The following is a 19,355-nucleotide window of genomic DNA, read 5'->3' as shown; positions in this document are numbered from 1 at the left end:
ATAGTATATATGTACCAAAGCTTTTTAATCCACTCGTCCTCTGACGAACACTTGGGCTGTTTCCAGATCTTCACTATTGTGAACAATGCTGCCACAAACATGAGGGTGCATTTCTCCTTTTGGAGCCGTTCTATGGTGTCCTTGGGGTATATTCCTAAAAGTGGGATAGCTGGGTCAAAAGGCAGTTCGATTTTCAGTTTCTTGAGGAATCTCCATACTGTTTTCCACAGTGGCTGCACCAGTCTGCATTCCCACCAGCAGTGCAGGAGGGTTCCCTTTTCTCCACATCCTCGCCAGCACTTATTCTGTGTTGTTTTGTTGATGAGCGCCATTCTGACTGGTGTGAGGTGATATCTCATTGTGGTTTTAATTTGCATTTCTCTAATGATTAGTGATGTTGAGCATTTTTTTCATATGCCTATTGGCCATCTGTATGTCCTCTTTGGAGAAGAGGCAGTAAGCTCTCGGACATCTCTTGGAGCAATATATTTGCTGATTTATCTCCACGGGGAAGTGAATTAAAAGACAGGATAAACAAATGGGACTATATCAAACTAAAAAGCTTTTGCACAGCTAAAGACAACAAGAACAGAATAAAAAGACAAACTACACAATGGGAGAACATATTTGACAATACGTCTGATAAGGGGTTAATAACCAAAATTTATAAAGAACTTGTAAATCTCAACACCAGGAAGACAAACAATCCAATCCAAAAATGGGCAAAAGAGATGAATAAAAATATGAACTTTAGAGGCTAGCAAACCCTGGGTTTGAATCTTGGCTCAGCCAAGAGAAAGGGACTGAGCTGTTAAATGAGGGTTATAATCACACATATCACCTGTCTTTGTTTCAAGTATTCAGTGAGGTAATTTTCAGTCTCACAAGGCTGAAGAGGGTACCTTCTCTGGGTCCCCAGGGCACGCATCACACACTTGCTAGGCTGGATTGTACCTGTCTCTTTCTCTCCCTAGCTCCTGTGTGTCTAGGTTATCCTGAGCCAGAGGCTTATGGGAGGACTGGCCTGGAGGAGTAAGGGCAGCTGTGCTGAGGTGATAAGAGGTGAGATACACAGAAAGCTGGCAGCCCTGGGGGGGCGTAGCTCAGTTGGTTAGAGCATTATCTTGATACGCCAAGGTTGTGGGTTCAATCCCCAGTCAGGGCACATACAAGAATCAACTAATGAATGCATAAAGAGGTAGGCCAACAAATCTATGTTTTTTTTTTCTCTCTCTCTCTTTCTCAAAAAAAAAAAAATTGATCAATCAACTTAAAAAGTATAAAGAAAAAAGAAAGAAAGAAAAAAGAAAGAAAAAGAAGAAAGAAAGAAAGAAAGAAAGAAAGAAAGAAAGAAAGAAAGAAAGAAAGAAAGAAAGAAAAGGCTAGCTGCTGGAATCAATGTTTTTTTTTCTCTCTCTCAAAAAAAAAAAATTGATCAATCAACTTAAAAAGTATAAAGAAAAAAGAAAGAAAGAAAAAAGAAAGAAAGAAAGAAGAAAGAAAAAAAGAGAAAGAAAGAAAGAAAGAAAGAGAGAGAGAGAGAGAGAAAGAAAGAAAGAAAGAAAGAAAGAAAGAAAGAAAGAAAGAAAGAAAGAAAGAAAGAAAGAAAGAAAGAAAGAAAGAAAGAAAAAGAAAGAAAGAAAGAAAGAAAGAAAGAAAAGGCTAGCTGCTGGAGCATTTGCAGGCACCTGCCATCCCTCTCCTGCGTCCCTGTGAGCAGGGACCTGTGAGATCACTAGCCTGCCTCATGATAGACCGGGACTATACACATCTTATTCCAATGTTCTACCAATGTCTCCAGTTTATAGACAAGACAACGTGGCTCAGACAGGTGAGGCCACCTTGCTCAGAGTTACGGAGCAAGGATGTGGCTGAGGCCAGCTTGATTCTGACCCCAGAATCAAGCTCTGCTCTGAATGACAAAAGAAGAATAAGCCACTGGCCTTTCAGAGGCTCCTGATCCCCAAGGAAAAGCTCTGGACTGGCTATCGCATGCTATTCTGAGTTAATACTCTTGGGTAGAAACCAATGCTTTTCTGTGTAGACCCCTCCTGAGGGGGGAGTCTGGTTTTCCAAATGTGACAGGCTGCACACATCCCCTTTGACAGGTCCCTAAGCTGGTCTGCCTCTGTTGCTCCTCTCCTGTGGCAGAGGCCAGGTAGACCTGGGGCTGGGCTCTGCCCATTGGCACTGCCCTGTGGCTGGCACCTGGTGAGCCTGTCAGAGAAATGAGGGCAGCAGCCTCTTCTTCTTCTAAACAAATCCCATCCAAGGGGTCTCAATATCACTGTGCCCAGGCTCCCCTAGAGACAGGGGCCTGGGGGAGACTGCTTTGTGGCAGAGCTTACCCATGGAGGCAAAAACGTTCGAGTTCAAGCCATCCCCTGATTCTGTCCTTCTGATGAGAATATCAGCAAAAATCCAGATAAGGACAGCCCTAAGACTGTTTGTGGACCTGGCACTCCAGAATTCCATGTTTGGAAACATGCCTCCCCAAGCCCCCCAGAAATAACGGGTGATTTGTTCAAAGAGGTTTCTGGCAAGGTGATTAAGAGACCAGAAGACAGGACTCTGCCCATCATAGTTTTCTTCTCTCCCATTTGAACAAGGGTCACTGCTTTTAGAATGTCCTCCAAGTTGTGATCTCATCTGATCCTTACAATTACCCATGCCCGTGAGGCCAGAGGACCAAGAGAATGATTGCCCCCATTTCTCACAAGGAAAAAACCAAGGCTCAGAGAGACCAAGAAACAGACCCAAGATTATATAGCTTATTGAAGTCCAGGGCCCAGACCCCAGCCTCCTGACCGTTAATCCACTGGTCTTTTCACCACCCCAGGCCGCCTTTATGAGCAAATTAGCAATAAAAAGGATGGGCATGTGAGGCCTGGGAATGTATGTGCAAAAGACTGCCAATTAGGTCAGACCAGGAGGTGGGAGATAGGGTGCGAATCTCCATGTAAACTCTGCAAATAAAATTCCTAAATGTACAGGAGTAATTAATTGGTCCTTATCCCACTGGGGGCCCCTATTCTACCAGGCTCTTCTGTGAAAACCACTTTAAGGAGGAGAAAACCATAATTACTGCTTGGGATGACAGAACACTTAAGGGACATGTCAAAGTGCTGAGGGTGGGTTCATGTAGCCAGAAAAAGCATATTCAATGTCATAATTTCATATTTGGAAAACTAGAATTAAGTACCCGTTGTTTTTATAATTCAGACCACAGCAAGTGAAGCTCGGCACAACTTCCATGGCTGAGAAAGATACACAGGAGCCCGGTGAATTTTTAAGCAGGGCAAGTTTCCCACCCCCAGGGGAGGGGGGGGTTATTTGAAATCCCAGGGCCTGAGATTTGGGAGAGTTGGAAATTTAAATAGGTTAAGAAATTCCAGATTAAATGCCCTTTTAGGCTCTCTGAATCTTGCCAGTCTGTGTAAAATTCTCTTGATGATTATTGATTGGGTGAGGAGAATTTCTAGTCTGATGTGAAGTCTGAATTTCATGTTCATTTTAAGGCCCCCCCCCCCCCACCACCACACAAACACAAAGGGAGGAGATGGTAACCTTTCCAACAGCTGATGCTCTGGACAAACGTCTAGGTCGTGGCTTGTGGCCCTAACTCACTCCCTCTCCTTGGCCCATCTTCCACATGCACCCTGGGCCCTTTGGCTTTCCCATCCTCTTGAGCCCCTTTCAGGTCAAGTGTGCTCCAGGTTCTGCTGTCCCCGTCTCAGCTGAATCCCTTGTCTTTTCTCTTTCTTTCTTCTTTCTTTCTTTCTTTCTTTCTCTCTCTCTCTCTCTCTTTCTTTCTTTCTTCTTTCTTTTCTTTCTTTCTCTTTCTTTCTTTCTTTCTTTTCCTTCCTTTCCTTTCTTCCTTCCTTTCCTTTCTTCCTTCCTTCCTTCCTTCCTTCCTTCCTTCCTTCCTTCCTTCCTTCCTTCCTTCCTTCCTTCCTTCTTTCTTTCTTTCTTTCTTTCTTTCTTTCTTTCTTTCTTTCTTTCTTTCTTTCTTTTTTTCCTTCTTTTCCAAATGAGAGGAAGGGAGCTAGAGAGACAGACTCCTGCATGTGTCCCAACCAGGATCCACCTGGCAATCCCCATCTGGAGCCAATGCTCTGCCCATCTGGGGCCATGCTTGCAACCAAGCTATTTTTAGCACCTGAGGCAGAGGCTCCATGGAGCCATCCTCAGTGCCTGGGCCAATACACTCGAACCAATCAAGCCATGGCTGCAGGAGGGGAAGAGAGATACGGGGGGAGGGGGAGAGGTGGAGAAGCAGACGGTCACTTCTCCTGTGTGCCCTGACCAGGAATCAAACCTGGGACATCCATATGTTGGGCTGATGCTCTCCACTGAGCCAACTGGAAAGACAGGGACCCCTGTCTTTCCTCCATTTCCCCTGAAGAAGGACAGGGCACAAACATAAAGAATTAGTCCATGGGCTTAATGGTGGACTAGACATACAGAAGAAAAAATAAATGAATTTGAAGAAAGTGGAAAAAAAATGGAACAGAGCATCTGAGATCTGTGAGATAGTCTCAGATGGTCTAAGACACACACAATTGGAACCTTATCAGCCTGGCCTAATGAAATGGGGTTTTCCACTCTCTTGTTCTGCATCTATTTACTTGTATTTTCTTCTTTCTTCATAAAAACAGTAACAAGGATGTGGGCAGAAAGAGAAACTGCAGGTGGCTTAAGGATCAAGACATAATTCTGGGACTAAATCATTCATTCCTTAGTCACTTGTCAAATGTGTGACTTTGGGCAGCTTGCCTACCCTCTCTGTACCTCAATTTTCTCATCTGTACCTGAAGATTAAACAAGACAATGCAAGGAGAGAACCCAGCAGAAACTTTGCCCATGGTAAATCTTTAGTGTTTTTATTCTCATTACAAATCATTGTGGTCGCATCATTATTTCCATTTATGCACATTCCTCTCCAGATTTGGTCTATATGCAAAATCTTTAACATTTCACACTTATGGTGAAAGCCCATCATGTGTTCTGATTTCAAGTTTTTATTTTTTATATTTTTAAAAGATTTTATTTGTTGATTTTGTAGGAGAAAGAGAAAGGTGGGGGGAGGAGCAGGAAACATCAGTTTGTAGTTGTGCCTTGGACAGGGTTTTGAATGGCCTACCTCAGCATTTCAGATCGACTGCTTTATTCACTGCGCCACCACAGGTCAGGCATACTTTCAAATTTAAAAAAAATTATTCCTGAATATTAAGTTTCTCATGTGGCTAGCAAGTCTTCATTATTTAAAGCGGGGGTGGGGAGAGGGGAGGTCCACAACATCCTCCTGAATTTTTGGTGGGTTTATTTTTATTTTTGTTTCCTTCCCTGTTATTTACCCCAAGCTCCTGGTGTAACAGGGACAGACAGGTCTTGACAATCATTTACTCTTCCAGACTGCATCTGGCTGTCTGGAGGCCGCTCGGAAAGGATCTGTATGTATCAGGGCTCTGCTGCTAACTTGCCATGGGCTTTGGCTCCCTTTTATAAACAATGACAGGCTCTGTCTACCCACTCACAGAAGCACAGAAACACTGTTCAAACAAACATGTTCACCATCATTGACACTCATGGTCTGGAAATACAGACAAGTCTTAAAGTTCTCTCTGAGGCACAGGGTCTTTTTTTTTTTTCTTTCTTGTGACAGAGACAGAGAGAGGGACAGATAGGGACAGACAGATAGAAAGGGAGATGAGAATCAATTCTTTGTTGTGACTCCTTAGTTGTTCATTGATTGCTTTCTCATGTGTGCCTTGACCAGGGGGCTATAGCAGAGCAAGTGACCCCTTGCTCAAGTCAGCAACCTTGGGCTTCAAGCCAGCAACCCTGGGGTCATGTCTATGATCCCATGCTCAAGCCAGCAATCCCGCACTCAAGCTGGATGAGCCAGTGCTCAAGTGAGCGACCTTGAGGTTTCAAACATGGGTCCTCTGCATCCCAGTCTGATGCTCTATTCGCTGCGCCACCACCAGATCAGGCGAGGCACAAGGTCTTAAAAGCTTCCTGGAGAATGCCTATGACAGTCATGTTCTCTGCCAGGGAATGGAGAAGGCACTTGGAAAATTCCTGCTTGTGAATGGCAGCAGGGGTGGTGGGCCCGAGTGAGCCAGAGGGTAATTCAGAGCCCCCATCATACTTCACTTATCATACTTCTGCCATTGCTCATCTTAAACCTTGGGGCCTCCTTGGAGAATTTTTGTTGTTGTTGTTGGTTTTTTTTTTAGATTTTATTTATTCATTTTAGAGAGAGAGAGAGACAAAGAGAGGAGGGAGGGAGGAGCAGAAAGGATCAACTCCCATATGTGCCTTGACCAGGGAAGCCCAGGGTTTTGAACCAGCAACCTCAGTGTTCCAGGTCGATGCTTTTACCCACTGTGCCACCACAGGTCAGGCTCCTTGGAGAATTTAACGGGCACCAAGCGGAAACCATTTGTCTGGTCTAATGTACCCACTTTGCAGAAGGGAAAACAGAACACAAGAGGTAAAGGGGCGTGCCTATCAGCGCCATTCTGGATGACCCCTGAACTGTTACAAAGCATCCCTGAAAGGGTGTCCTCAAAATCTCAAATGAGAAAGTATACAGGTAGTTCCTCAAGGGAGACTAAAGTTGACCTGGTGCTACATTCTGGAAAATCTGAAAAAAATCACTTCTATCTTTTCAAGTCCTTTTTATCAGGAAGCTAATGTGAGGCCCGAACACTACTTTGGGCAGTCAGGAGGTGCAGATGAAAAAAATGAAGGTGAGAGGGGCCGTATAAACAGTAGTAAGAGCTGTGACAGGTGAAGCCCGGGAGCTCCCCCAAAGCTCCTCCAACCTGCCCTCCTCCGCTCCAGGACAAGAGCTGGGTCTCAGGGGCTCCGTGACAGAGAAAAGAATGGCCTCTGTCCCGGCCCTGGCAAATGCCTGCAGGAGGAAAACAGCCTTCCTGCTGCCTGCCAGGACGGCTGACCCTGGGCCTGATCTCAGCTAATTCGGCAGCACGAGGGGAGGACAACACTCCCATTCTGCTCTGTATCTCCTACACACCACGAGAACTGGTGTGACACAGAGGAATTGCTATTGATTTTCACTTGTGCAGGCTGACCTAACAAAACCAATTCATCAAGGGCCTGTCTGCCTCGCTGCTTCAGATGCTCATCCTAACTACATGCAAATAAATTGTACTAGCAACTAGAGTGATTTGTCAAGGTCCAGCTGGGCAGCGGCCCTGGTTTCCACTGGCGGACTGCAGGCCGGGCTGGGCTGGGATCTGCCCAGCAAAGGCCCCACTGTTGATTCACCATTGTTCAGCAACATTTGGGGGGCAGTAGAGCAGGAACCTGGATGCCGGGCAGTGGCTGCCATGTAGGAGCCAGTCAGCCATGCCTGGGAGGGGACTCTAAGGAACCTGGCCCAAGTCCCACACACTCCAACAGGGCTTGGCAATAAATAACATCCTCATTTGTTTCTTCTGATCTCTGACCCCTCGATTTTGGAGGGTTTGGGTATATGCACAACCAGGAGGCACTAAGTTCTGGTACTAACTTTGCGGCTGGCCAAGTGTCCTCAGGCCATCTGAGATGGAGATGATACTACCCACAGGGGGCTAGGACCCTATAAAGGCCAGGGTCAGACTAAGTGTCCATCCCTGTCCCCCACTTCCTAGCTGCGGCCTGAGCAGCCACCTTCAGCTCTCAGTGCCTCACCTTACTCCCCTGTGCTCTGGGGCTGACTACGGGGCCTACCTCCTCGGGTGGAGGTGGTGGGGACTGAGATAACAGACACATCTGCAGGGCCTCACACCCCGAGTCCTTTCTTCCACAAGCAGGAATCGGAGGTTCAGAGAAGGGAGTGATGTTCTCAGGGACACACAGCAAGGAAGAACAAATCAGGAGGAGTTACAATGAGAGGCAGGCACGACAGGTTGACAAAAAGACCATAGTGACATCCTGCCCTCTTCCTCTCCAGACAGTGTCACTGAAAAATGGGACACAAGGAGAGCGGGTCATGGGCACATCATGGATGATTGCTTAAAAGGGTCAGACACTTTATTCGCAGGTCTTTGTTTGTTTTTGTTTTTGAATATACAGGTTTCCTGCTTTCCGGGGGAAAAGGGAAGTGGTATCTTGCTGCACGAAGTTTGGGGGACTTGCCTTGGACTCTGTCCCCAATTCCTTTTCACCTGCTTGCTGGCCCCGCAGGCTCCTCTGCTGTGGGATAAGGCACTGTGGGTTCTGCAAGAAGGCGCTCACGGCTGGCTGGTGGACAACGAGACGGCCTTCTCGGGCTGCAGAGCTGAGGCTGTTGAGGGGTTGAGTTGAGCCTGGGGCCCTGGTGGGTTTGGTACCGCTGCCTCTCAGCTGGCCCTGGAGTGTCGGCTTCAGGATGGAATCATGCCTTTATTCCTTTTGCGGTCAGCCATGGTTCTCCGATTGTGATTGGCTCGTGCAGACTTGTTAGCTTCCTTCTTCCTGCGTTCCTGGGTTGTCTCACGGTTCTGCCCGTGGCCCCGAGGGCTGCCAGCTACTGCCGCTGAGCTGTCATGCCGGTACCTAATGGTGGAACAACCCATTCCCAGGAGAACTCATCAACCAAAAGAGGTCTGATAGGAAGAGCCCACAAGCCTTCCTTAAAGATCCCTAGGAAGCAACACACAGCTTGGGCCAGAATACCAATGTCTCACTTCCAGTGGGAGGAAAATGGAGCCTAGCAGGGCAAAGCAGCCCTATGCCTGCTGATTTCTCTTATTTGAGCCTTACCTGCAGATGGGACCCTGGCTAAGCTGTGAGAAAGGCCAGCTAGTGGGCTGACTGCAACCCACACAAGGAGAGGAGGAAGGGTCCCCACCCTTCTCCATCCAGGGCCTTGTTATAGATAACACTCCTGTTCTATACCCCAGGGTCTTGCTTGGTGGTCTCCAAAGACCAAGTGTCCCCACAGACATGACCTAGAACCTTTTCAGACCATCTCAACTGTTGGGTTTGTCCAGAACTCTGTGCTCAGGGGGTTGGGATAAGAGAGGAGTCAGAGTTGCTCTGTTTCCTGCTTAACAACCTGCTGTGGCTCCCTCCTGCCTTCAGATTGAGATTCAAATGCCTTCTCTCCTTGGTGGGGCCTCCTTCACAAAGTAGGCAGTGCTGTGGGAGTCCAGGGGTCAGGATAATGGACTGGGCTTCCACACCCAACTTGGCCTTCATGGGGGAGGGGCCTCAGGCAGCTCCTTGCCCTTCTGGACCATTTTTTCACTAGAAAGACTATGGGGATGAATTAGAGGTGTCTCTGGTTATGTGTTTCCAGCTCCTCTCCAAAAACCCCTCTTCCTGACCACATCTGTGCTTTCTTGCCTTTCTGCCCTCACATGACAAACACCTTTGCACCATTTCCACCCATCAGTGCCCCTACCCCTACCATTCCTCTCTCAGCTATAATGGATGTGTCTGTCTGTCGGCCTTCCTGCCTGGGCTTCTTTACATGTGACACTGCTTGATTATTAGCTGGCTCTGGACACGTCGGGCTTGCTAGGTGACACGCTCCTGCAGTGTCTGTCAAGTAATGGTTCTAAGTGTGGACCCCAGAGCTGGGCCACCTAGACTCAATCCTTGCTCTACCATCTCCTAGCTCTGTAATCTTTGTAGGCTATTTAACATTCCTGGGCCTCAGTTTCCTCATCTGTAAAATGAGGATAATGATAATAGCTACTTCATAGGGTTATTGTTAAGAGATAAATTAATATATGTAAAACACATAGGGTTTATGTGTGGGCTTCCTGGGCTGTTGGCTGGGACTTCCCCAGATGGGTTCCCTCCCACCAGAAAGAGCTTCTTAAATGCTTACCCCTTCCTGGCGAGGAAGGCCATGCGCCTGGCTTCTGCTTTCTCCCGCAGCACCGCAGGGTCTTGCACAAAATGGTCAGGCTGTGGAGGGAGGGGAGAAAAGAATCATGAGCTGTCCCGTATACCTATGCTGTGGTGAGGCTGTGCCTGACCAAATGTCACAGGCGCCTCCATGCCAGGAGTCAGGGGAAGCCACAACATGGCAGGGCAATGCACAAGAATGGAACTGGGCTTGTTATGGTCCAAGGTTTCTACTAGAAGCCTCCTCCTCTGTCCAGCTACCAATTCCCCAAGGGGGAAGCAGCAAAAGGGACTGAGGCTTTCTGGACCGGCACAGTTGGGCGGGTGACCACAGCTGGAGCTTAACAATGCTAAGTGGAAGCAATGGGAGGAAGGCCAGGGTGGCCACCATGAGAGGCCGCGTAGGGCTCTGAGAGCCAAGAGTCGCCTGGCAGCTGACTTGTTCTCACACTGGCGCTGCCACCACCAATGTGTCATGGGAATGCCTACTCTTGAGGACCATTTTCTGTGCCAAGAGTGAAAGGGGCCTGGACTAGCAAGAGTGGAAGGAATAACCTAAAGGCCACAGACAGGCTTTAGTGGCCTGTGCTGTTTAAAAAAACACAAGTAAAAAAAGTAGAATAACTTTTGATAGCTGGAAGATTTTTTTAATATCAAAATCTGGGCTGCCTCCTTGCCGGAGGAAGGGAAAGCCCTGGAAGTACTGGCCTACACTTGTGCTGAGGGCCCCTTGGACAGGACAGGGCGTGTGTGCTGTCCCAGTACTCGGCGCAGGTTCCACCAGGACCCGCTGCTCATTTACACTGGTGGCCGGCCTGGCCCTGCACACATCTAAATTTGCCACCCTGGCAGGGGAGGCATCAGGGGCCTCAGGGGCCCCAGGCTGCTGCACATGAATTGTGACACGAAGGAACCACTGAGCTAAAGCCAGCCCACATGTTGAGGTTCTGATTAAGATTTTATTTGAAGAAAATGTTTAGCTGCTAAAAAATAAAATTCTCAAACCCCCAAGACCAGATGACCTCCAAGGGTCCTTGGGATCTAACACCTCTCTGATTTAAAAAATTGCCACCCTGGGCACGGAGGCAGATAGCTGCCCCTCTCTCGGCCCCCAGGCTCCTGGGTCTCACTGGGCAACAGAGGTGAGTTCTGAGCCAGCAGCTCTCCAAACAGACATCTAGGCTTGAAGGTGTCCCTCTTCTCCTGACAGTGATGACAGGCCTGCCTTGAGGCCAGCAGGGAAGGGGGGAAAAAGCTCTCCCATTCACCCTTTAGAACTGTAACCTCCCCCCTTCATTTGCCACCTGCTAAGAAGGTACCTTTGGGGCCTCCTCTTCAGCTTCCTCCACCTCTTCCTCCTCCTCCTCTGGCCCTTCTCTGGGCACTTTGGTTCTTAGTACTTGAGGGATGGTGAAGGGCCTAAGGGTTTAGAGAGAAATTAAGATCAAAGACAAGATAAACTCAGCCTCAGGGAAGAGGGAAAAGGGAGTTGGGGGAAAAAATCAAAGTGCTTTCTTTCTTTTTTTGTGACAGAGACAGAGAGACAAAGAAAGGGACAGATAGACAGGGAGAGAGATGAGAAGCATCAATTCTTTGTTGCAGCACCTTAGTTGTTCATTAATTGCTTTCTCATATGTGCCTTGACTGGGGGGCTACAGCAGAGCGAGTGACCCCTTGCTCAAGCCAGTGACCTTGGGTCCAAGCTGGTGAGCTTCGCTCAAAATAGATGAGCCCGCACTCAAGCTGGCGACTTTGTGGTTTCGAACCTGGGTCCTCCGCGTCCCAGTTCGACGCTCTATCCACTGCACCACCGCCTGGTCAGGCCCAAAGTACTTTTCAAGCCAGCTTTGCTCCAGGCCCAGACTCTTTGAGGGCAGTAGAGTCTGATATGCAGGCGTAGGGGACACTGAGCTGGGGTTATGGGGTCTCTCTAGCTCTATTTTTATCTCTGTTGGGTGATCTCCACATGGTGCCACTGGGAAAAGTTTTCTGCAATTAAAAACAATGTAAGACTACTATGTGAAACCAAATTAATGGGGCCCAATTGAGGGTGCGTTAAACCAACCAGCCAAGGGGGTGACTGGGGTTGGAGAAAGCACTGGACTTGCAGTCAGGAGGCCTGGGTTTGGGCCTTGGTTCTGCCACTGACTTGCTCATGTGATCAGGGCCTTGGCTTTCCCATCTGTATAAACAAAAGGCTATGGGAGAAACCCACAGGCCTGGAAGCCGCTCTGCCCCTGAAATTCCACCCTCCACTGGCCCGATGGTCTCACCTGCGGCTGATGAGCTCATCGTCTGAGTCGGCATCATTGGCGCCCACCTGGTTGCCGTCATATGTGTCATCATACTCATCCTCATAGTCATCGCTACGGTAGGACAGGCCCTCACCTGGCTGCACAGGCACCTACAATGGCAGAAGAGTGGGTCAGGGGGCTGAGGGACTGACTGGACTCCCTGGCCCAGCATGAACCCAGCAGCCTGGGGTCACCTACCTCCTCCACCACCACGCTGTACTGCTCATAGCGCTGCCTCTGTGTCACCACATCCCGCTTGTCATTCAGCAGGCTCCTTGTGTTCTCCCCTTTCCTGCCATGGAGAGGAAACAGTGAAGGAGAGAAGAAAGAGAACCATCAGGCACTGAAAGCTGTGTCCAGGGTCCAGAGAGACCACGGGCTCACTTCTTCATCCCTCAGGCCACCACAGATGAGGACAACCAAGATCAAGCCCTGGTGGGGTGTGGGCAGGTAGGACTCATAGCTGCTGGTGCCCCTGTGACCAGATCCAGCACTTTGAGGACATCCCAGGAGCAGCTGTTAGGACATGAAATGTGCCTACCCTTTGACCAGAAAATTACCCTTCGAGGCATCCACCCTAGAACCAGGAGGTCTGACTGGGAATTTTCTGTTCAGCGTCATTTATTAACAGTGGAAAACAACTAATGTCCATCACCAGTGAGATAGCTAAATGACCTGTGCCACATCTGTATTACAGAATGCCATGTGGCAGTTCTTAAGAATGACATTGATCTATCTATGCTGATGAAGAAAGAATTCGGATGAGGAAAAAACCCAGCTACAGAAAAACACATATAGTATGATCCCGTCTGTATAAAAAGCTGAGAGCAAACAAGACCAGATGTTCCTGTGGGCACATACAGGGCTGGGCAAAAGTAGGTTTACAGTTATAAGTATGCGAAATATAGTTTATTCTTGATTATTTATTATTGTATTATTTTACATATAAATAACTGTAAACCTATTTTTGCCCCACCCTGTATATACCTATGTATGTAAATGCACAGAGAGGGGGCTGGTTATTTAAATTTTTTTAAACAAACATTTAAGAAAGATCAAGGCCACATGTAGGTTTTCTTACTGAGCTTAGTGGAGCTGCAGGAGACCTGTGGGGTGTAAGGAGTCAGGAGGGGTCCCGGCCTCTTCCTCTCACCCCCAATTCACCACAGTGGCCTTCTCTTTCATGTCAGACTGCATGGGGAAAAATGCCTGAAAGTTCCACTCCCGTCATATCACAGATGAAGAAACTCGGGTGCAGGGAAGGGGAGGGACTGCCCGAGATCACAATGCGCACAGCCCCAGAGGGGACTCAGGCCTCCTGACTCATGGCTTTGCAAATCTGTAGAAAAACCTGGCTTGTCAGACACATAGGCCTGTGGAATGTAGTTTTGAGCCCTGCCGGGGAAAATCAATATGAGATGCTAGGCAAGAAAATCTAGCTTAGCTGTGAAATCAAGTCTCTGGAACGTATCAAAGGTAGGGGGTTGGGGGGAGGGGGAAAGAAACACAAAGCCACACACTACTTCCATAAAAAACTTCTTAATAGAAGTTTTGGTGCCGGGAGGGGCAGGCGCCTGAGTGTGTTGGGCAGTCTGCCTGGGAGCCTGAGGCAGGTCACGACTGCAGCCCCAGCACGGCAGGTTAAGATAGGACTTCTTTCAACAATTTTTATTAAGGGCCTACTATATGCCAGGCAGGGTACTAAGGCAGAGTACTAAGGCAGAGTTGGAGAAAGAATCAGAAGAGAGTAACATATGGGTCTGACCTCATGGAACTCACAATCTAGTTGGGGTAACAGACATGCAAATAGCAGCCGACAAGATGTGCTGAACGGAAGCAAGCATGCCCTGGAAACTCAGAGAAAGGAGGAAGGAGCTCTGGTTTAGGGGGTCTAGCTGGGGGTTCGAGGTAGGGGTAATGGAGGCTCTATGGTGGGAATGAGTTTGATCTAGACCAGGAAAAAATCTCTATCCACAGAAAGCTCTCACATCACACCAGGAAAGGGGTCTTGTGACTGTGATCTTGGCCCTAACCTAGCTCTTTTTGCCAAGTTAGGAGCTAGAGAGGAAAGAGGTGCAGAGGAAGTGAAAGGGGCCCAAGCCTGTCTAAGTGGTTGGTGCTACTAGTAGGAGCACATCCATTCATTTAACACACATTTCCTGAGGGCCTACTAGGTGCCCGGATTGGTGCTGAGCCAGGGGACCAAGGATGAATGAGAGGCGTCACTGTTCTTTCTGCTACCTGCCATGGCTCCTGGTTCACATTGTCCCAGGTTTTGGGAAATACAGCAGTCTCTGGTTGTACGGCTCCCTGGTAGGACCAGACAGAGAAGCCTGGCACATTCACCACCCCAGCTGGGCCCTGGGAGAGAACACAGCTAGGGACAAAGAAGCCTGGCACTCTGGGCGCCTGTCTACCTCATCTAGGGAGGTGTAGCTTTGGCCCCATGACCTCATTCAGAGTCAGGAAGAAAATAAATCAGGGGTAAAACTAACCAGGAAAAGATCCATCAGAGGGCCAGATCTTCAGTCAAGTCTGAAAATGAAGGCGGCGGCAGCTTCAGAGACTGTCTTTGGAGCAGTTTGCTTCCTTGGCCTCCTAAAGATGGCAGTGAGCCCAAGGGACATGCAGGCTCAAGGCCTACCTTTCCCCTCCCCACCTGCTCCTGCCTATACAAAGCCCACTAGAACTGGCCTTTAAGGGGATGACTTCTACCTTTGAACTTCTAAAGGGCCTGCAGAGGCAATCAAGCCTTCCTTCTCCATGTAAGAAATCAGGGGATACAGAGAGGCACCCTAATGTTCATTACAGCTTCTATCAGCAGGGCCAGGGCCAGAACACAAGTATCCTGACTCAAGTCTGCTCTGCCGCTTTCTGAGCTGTGTGGCCGCAGGCAAATCCCTTATCCTTGCCAAGTTTTAGTTCTGCCTCTTAGGGATGATGAGAGAGAAAATAAGACGAACAGAAGTGAACCTGGCACCTGCTGGGCTTTACAAAGTGAATCCTATTTCTTTTACTGGAGAACTTGTCAGAGCCTTTAATGAGCTCGGTGACTCTCCTAGAGGCAGAAAGAGTACAGACTGTTTTGGTCATAGAACACTTTTTTGGAGAAAACATTCCTTATCGTCCAGGGTACCGCTGTTAACGCCAAAGGAGTTAGGAGACCGCACCTTAGACACTTTCTCCTTCATACAGCTATGCTATGCCTGCAGCACCTGTGCCCGGTATCTAGCCAACAGCCACTTTCAATCTCATCCCCACTCTTAACAGTCCCTCCTTTTGTTCGGGTCTTTCCACCCTCCCCCCTTCTCCTGGAGCCGAGGTTCCCCTATGAGATGTGAGGGATTCTGGAGACTTCTGGGAAAGGTTTCCTGGTCTCTAAGAGAGCTACTGGAAGACCTGGTCCAGACTCCCTCTTGGCACTGTCATTTCTGGAGGTCATGGCTCCAACAGCAGCAGCCACCCAGTGGCCTTGAGGGAAGCAACTTCAAGAGACGGAAAAGATGCATCCTGGATGATGTGGCTGCCCAGAGGTTAACTAGGCCCACACTGCCTACCTTGCAATTTCTTTTTTTTTTTTTTTTTTTTTTTTAATTTTTTTTTTTTTTTAATTCATTTTAGAGAGGAGAGAGAAAGGGGGAGAGAGAGAGAGAGGAGTGAGAGACAGAGAGAGAAGGTGGGGAAGAGCTGGAAGCATCAACTCCCATATGTGCCTTGACCAGGCAAGCCCAGGGTTTTGAACCAGTGACCTCAGCATTTCCAGGTCGACCCTTTATCCACTGCGCCACCACAGGTCAGGCATACCTTGCAATTTCTTGTCCTGCAATGAAACGGATTTCCTTATTACTTGAGCCACTGAGTACATCCTACCTGACTTAAGAACACAGGCACATTTTAATTCAGGTGTGACCTGCCTGTGCTACTTAATTTCTCCTGTGGTCCTTGAGGGCAAGGCCCAGGGTCCTGGGCCCCTCAGCCCTACCCAGATTAGGACAGGTGTCCCCGCTGTTTCCCTGTATGCCCTATCCCAGCACACCTCCCATTTTATTGCTGCTTAGTTAATGGTCCCACGATCCTGTGCCGTCTGAGTGTGAGGCCTGAATGACCTGTTCATGTTGTCTCCTGACTGTCTAGCACAGGATCTGGCACTAATAAATCATTTAATAAATATTTGCTGAATGAATAAATACTGAACACATGAACGGAGGCTTTGCCTCTTTGCAAACCTCAGCCCCTGGGCTACCTGGCACAATGAATTCAGTAAACCTTTGCCACCCAGACTCTCTGCCAGGATGTCCTATGAGCAGGGGCACAGCCCTCCTCGTCTGCCCCTTCCCCCACAGCATCGGCTACAGAGGGTTATTCTGTCCCGGAACAGTGGCCACTGATGTAGGATACCATCTCTGGCCTAGGATCTGGGGATGTTGCAATGTGTGTGACTAAGCAGATTACAACTGCTTCCTGTCCAGCCAGCCAGATAACTTTATAGCTGTCCTGTGACTACTCCCCAAGCACCTGACCAGCCAAACTCACAGACTGCTCTAGGGAGGGAAATAGCAGGGGGCCCTCACTGAAGCAGCAGCTTGCAATTCTGTCACTGGGGCTCCTATCACAGGTCCCCAAACCTGTCTGAACTGTACCATCTCCAATTATACGACACAGGAAAGAGCAGGCTGTACTTACTCAGCAGTGCCCAGATTTCTGGCTTTCATAAAATACCATTTAGGAGAACTTGGGAGACTAGCAGAGTGTTGTCTATGTTGTCCTCTCTACCAGCACTGCTGACTTTCAGTCCCTCCCGTGGGTCTCCATTCCAAAATCAGGTGATCTTTCCAAAACATAAAATGTGTTGGCTTATGGGACCATCACCACGCTTCCCATAGCCTCAGGGCCACTGCTCCTGCTGTTTACTCTGCTTAGAAAGCTTCTCTCTTGCCCTGGCCTGATAGTTTGGTTGGTTAGAGCATTGTCCTGAAGTGCAGAGGTTGCAGTTTGATACCGGTCAGGGCACACACAGGAACAGATTGATGTTTCTGTCTCTTTCTCTTTTACTTCCTCTCTTGCTAAAATCAATAAATAAAATCAATAAATTTTTTTTTTTTAAAGAAAGCTTTTCTTTCCCCACTTTGCACAACTGATCCTTCCTTATCCTTCCTCTCTCAGTCTCATGTTATTTCCTTAGAAGAGCCTTCCTGACTGGATCAAAGACCCTTCTAGAGGCTTAGAAATCTGCTCACTTTCACCGTGTAGTACCTGTTATATCTGCAATTCTACCTTACTTACTTGAGGAATTAATGCAAACTCGACCTGGGCAGGAGCCATGTCTATTTCACTCCCCGCTACATTTCCAGCACCTAATAAATCCAGGGCCTGAGAGACCATAAGCACTGGGAAAATATTTGTTGAATGAATGAATACATCAAGAATGGTCTTTCAAGCCTGACCTGTGGTGGTGCAATGGATAAAGCATCGACCTGGAATGCCGAGGTTGCCGGTTCAAAACCCCAGGCTTACCTGGTCAAGGCACATATGGAAGTTGATGCTTCCTGCTCCTCCCCCTTTCTCTTTCTCTCTCTCTCTCTCTCTCTCTCTCTCCTCTCTCTAAAATGAATAAATAAAATCTAAAAAAAAAAAGTTGATAAATATAGCTGTATCGTTGTTAAAAAAAAAAAAAAAACAGCCTGACCTGTGGTGGCGCAGTGGATAAAGCGTCGACCTGGAAATGCTGAGGTCGCCGGTTCGAAACCCTGGGCTTGCCTGGTCAAGGCACATATGGGAGTTGATGCTTCCAGCTCCTCCCCCCTTCTCTCTGTCTCTCCTCTCTCTCTGTCTCTGTCTCTCCCTCTCCTCTCTAAAAAATAAATAAATTAAAAAAAAAAAAAAAAAAGAATGGTCTTTCAATGCCAAAGAGGTGGGAAGGACATAAACTAAAAATCCAATATGCAGAAAGGTCTTAAAATGAAACATGTTCACCTTCTGGAAAACTCACTCAGTACAAGTCCTTAATTTTCTCTTTTTGTCACAGACTGGGGAATATCAGCACTGCCCAGCTGTACCTTCAGAGACTTGATGGTCAGCATTTCCAAAGATGTAAGAAGGGAGGAGTTTGGGCCCCTCTGGCCTTTTGCTGTCGACAAGGAGGATTCACTAAAAACCACTCTGCACAGAGTCAGAGCCTGAAGTATTATTGTTAAAGACCCTGCACCCAACTGGAAAATAAAGAAAGAAAAGAAAAGAAAAGAAAAAAAGAAAGAAAGAAAGAAAGGAAAAGAAAAGAAAAGAAAAGAAAAAAGAAAAAAAAAAGAAAAGGAAAGAAAGAACCTGCCCCTGTCTGCTGGGAGCAGGCAGGTCTCAGTCTCCCAGGGAGCCCTGAGCTGAACTCAGGCCAGTTCCGTAAAGATGAAGCCTTTATTTCTCTCATTTTCTTGCTGTACTTGCCAAACTGGGGCACCTGGAACCCTGCAGCCCACTGCACTCACCTCCTGCCCTTGTGTACCCGGCTCAGGTCCACTGAGTCCCTGCTGAACACATCAAACTCATCATTCTGGAAAACGTTGTGACGAGATGTCAGCAGAGGTGTTGGGTCTGGCTTCAGCTGTCTGGGCGGTAGCATAGAAATCAATTTAAGGGGACTTGCCAGCTAATGCCTACCTGCACCCCACTCCCCCCTTTCATGTTCAGATTCTCCACTCTCTTTCAGTAGCCACACCTGGGACGCAATCTAAAACCCTGCCCTATCTGGCATGGCCTGGAGTGACCCGCACCTTACACAAAGCTTCCCCCTTGGTCCCACTTGCCATTCACAGAGATTTTCTTAAAAGTTCCTTCTGTCATTTAATGCTCACGACAGCCACAGATCACTCAACCTCTTTGTGCCTCAGTGCATTCATCTATAAAATGGCCACAAAGAGGCTGAGGAATGTGTCCAAAGGCAGAGCTAACAATTCACTTGTTTGATAATCATCATTTGTTCATGGAAGAAACCCCTGTTCATGCACTCATTCCTGCCGCCCCATGGGCCAAATTCAGAAAGGGAAGGTATGAAGGAAGTGAGAAGCTGTGGCTGTCCTTCTTCAGAAATCTACTGGGAAGGTGGCAATGACAGAGGCAAGCCAGTAACTAGAAGCCATGAAGGGCTCAGCAACCCCTTTCACGTCCTGTGTCTCTAATCAGTCTTCCTACAAGTTGTGGCCAGGATGTCCAGCTGTG

At 48.0% G+C, this 19,355-nt stretch overlaps 1 protein-coding gene across 4 annotated transcripts in view; it reads right to left on the bottom strand.

Moving 5' to 3' along the window:
- Positions 1–4,867: 4,867 nt before the first annotated feature.
- The window catches only part of ASCC2 (activating signal cointegrator 1 complex subunit 2), a 44,524-nt gene continuing 30,036 nt past the window's right edge, over positions 4,868–19,355 (bottom strand). For 2 of the 4 annotated variants that reach the window (XM_066370508.1, XM_066370509.1), the window contains 6 exons: positions 18,626–18,745; positions 12,345–12,438; positions 12,126–12,256; positions 11,172–11,271; positions 9,833–9,912; positions 4,868–8,550 (listed from right to left, as the gene is read on the bottom strand). In XM_066370508.1, the coding sequence (XP_066226605.1) occupies positions 8,379–8,550; positions 9,833–9,912; positions 11,172–11,271; positions 12,126–12,256; positions 12,345–12,438; positions 18,626–18,745 (697 nt within the window). In that variant the 3' untranslated portion in view covers positions 4,868–8,378. The remainder of the gene's footprint in view (positions 8,551–9,832; positions 9,913–11,171; positions 11,272–12,125; positions 12,257–12,344; positions 12,439–18,625; positions 18,746–19,355) is intronic. The other 2 variants (XR_010749347.1, XR_010749346.1) reach the window with 2 other exon arrangements.

The sequence above is a fragment of the Saccopteryx leptura genome, chromosome 2, assembly GCF_036850995.1.
Source record: "Saccopteryx leptura isolate mSacLep1 chromosome 2, mSacLep1_pri_phased_curated, whole genome shotgun sequence".
NCBI lineage: Eukaryota > Metazoa > Chordata > Mammalia > Chiroptera > Emballonuridae > Saccopteryx > Saccopteryx leptura.
Note: the sequence above shows the minus strand (reverse complement) of the source record. Positions and strands in the feature narration are given on the sequence as shown.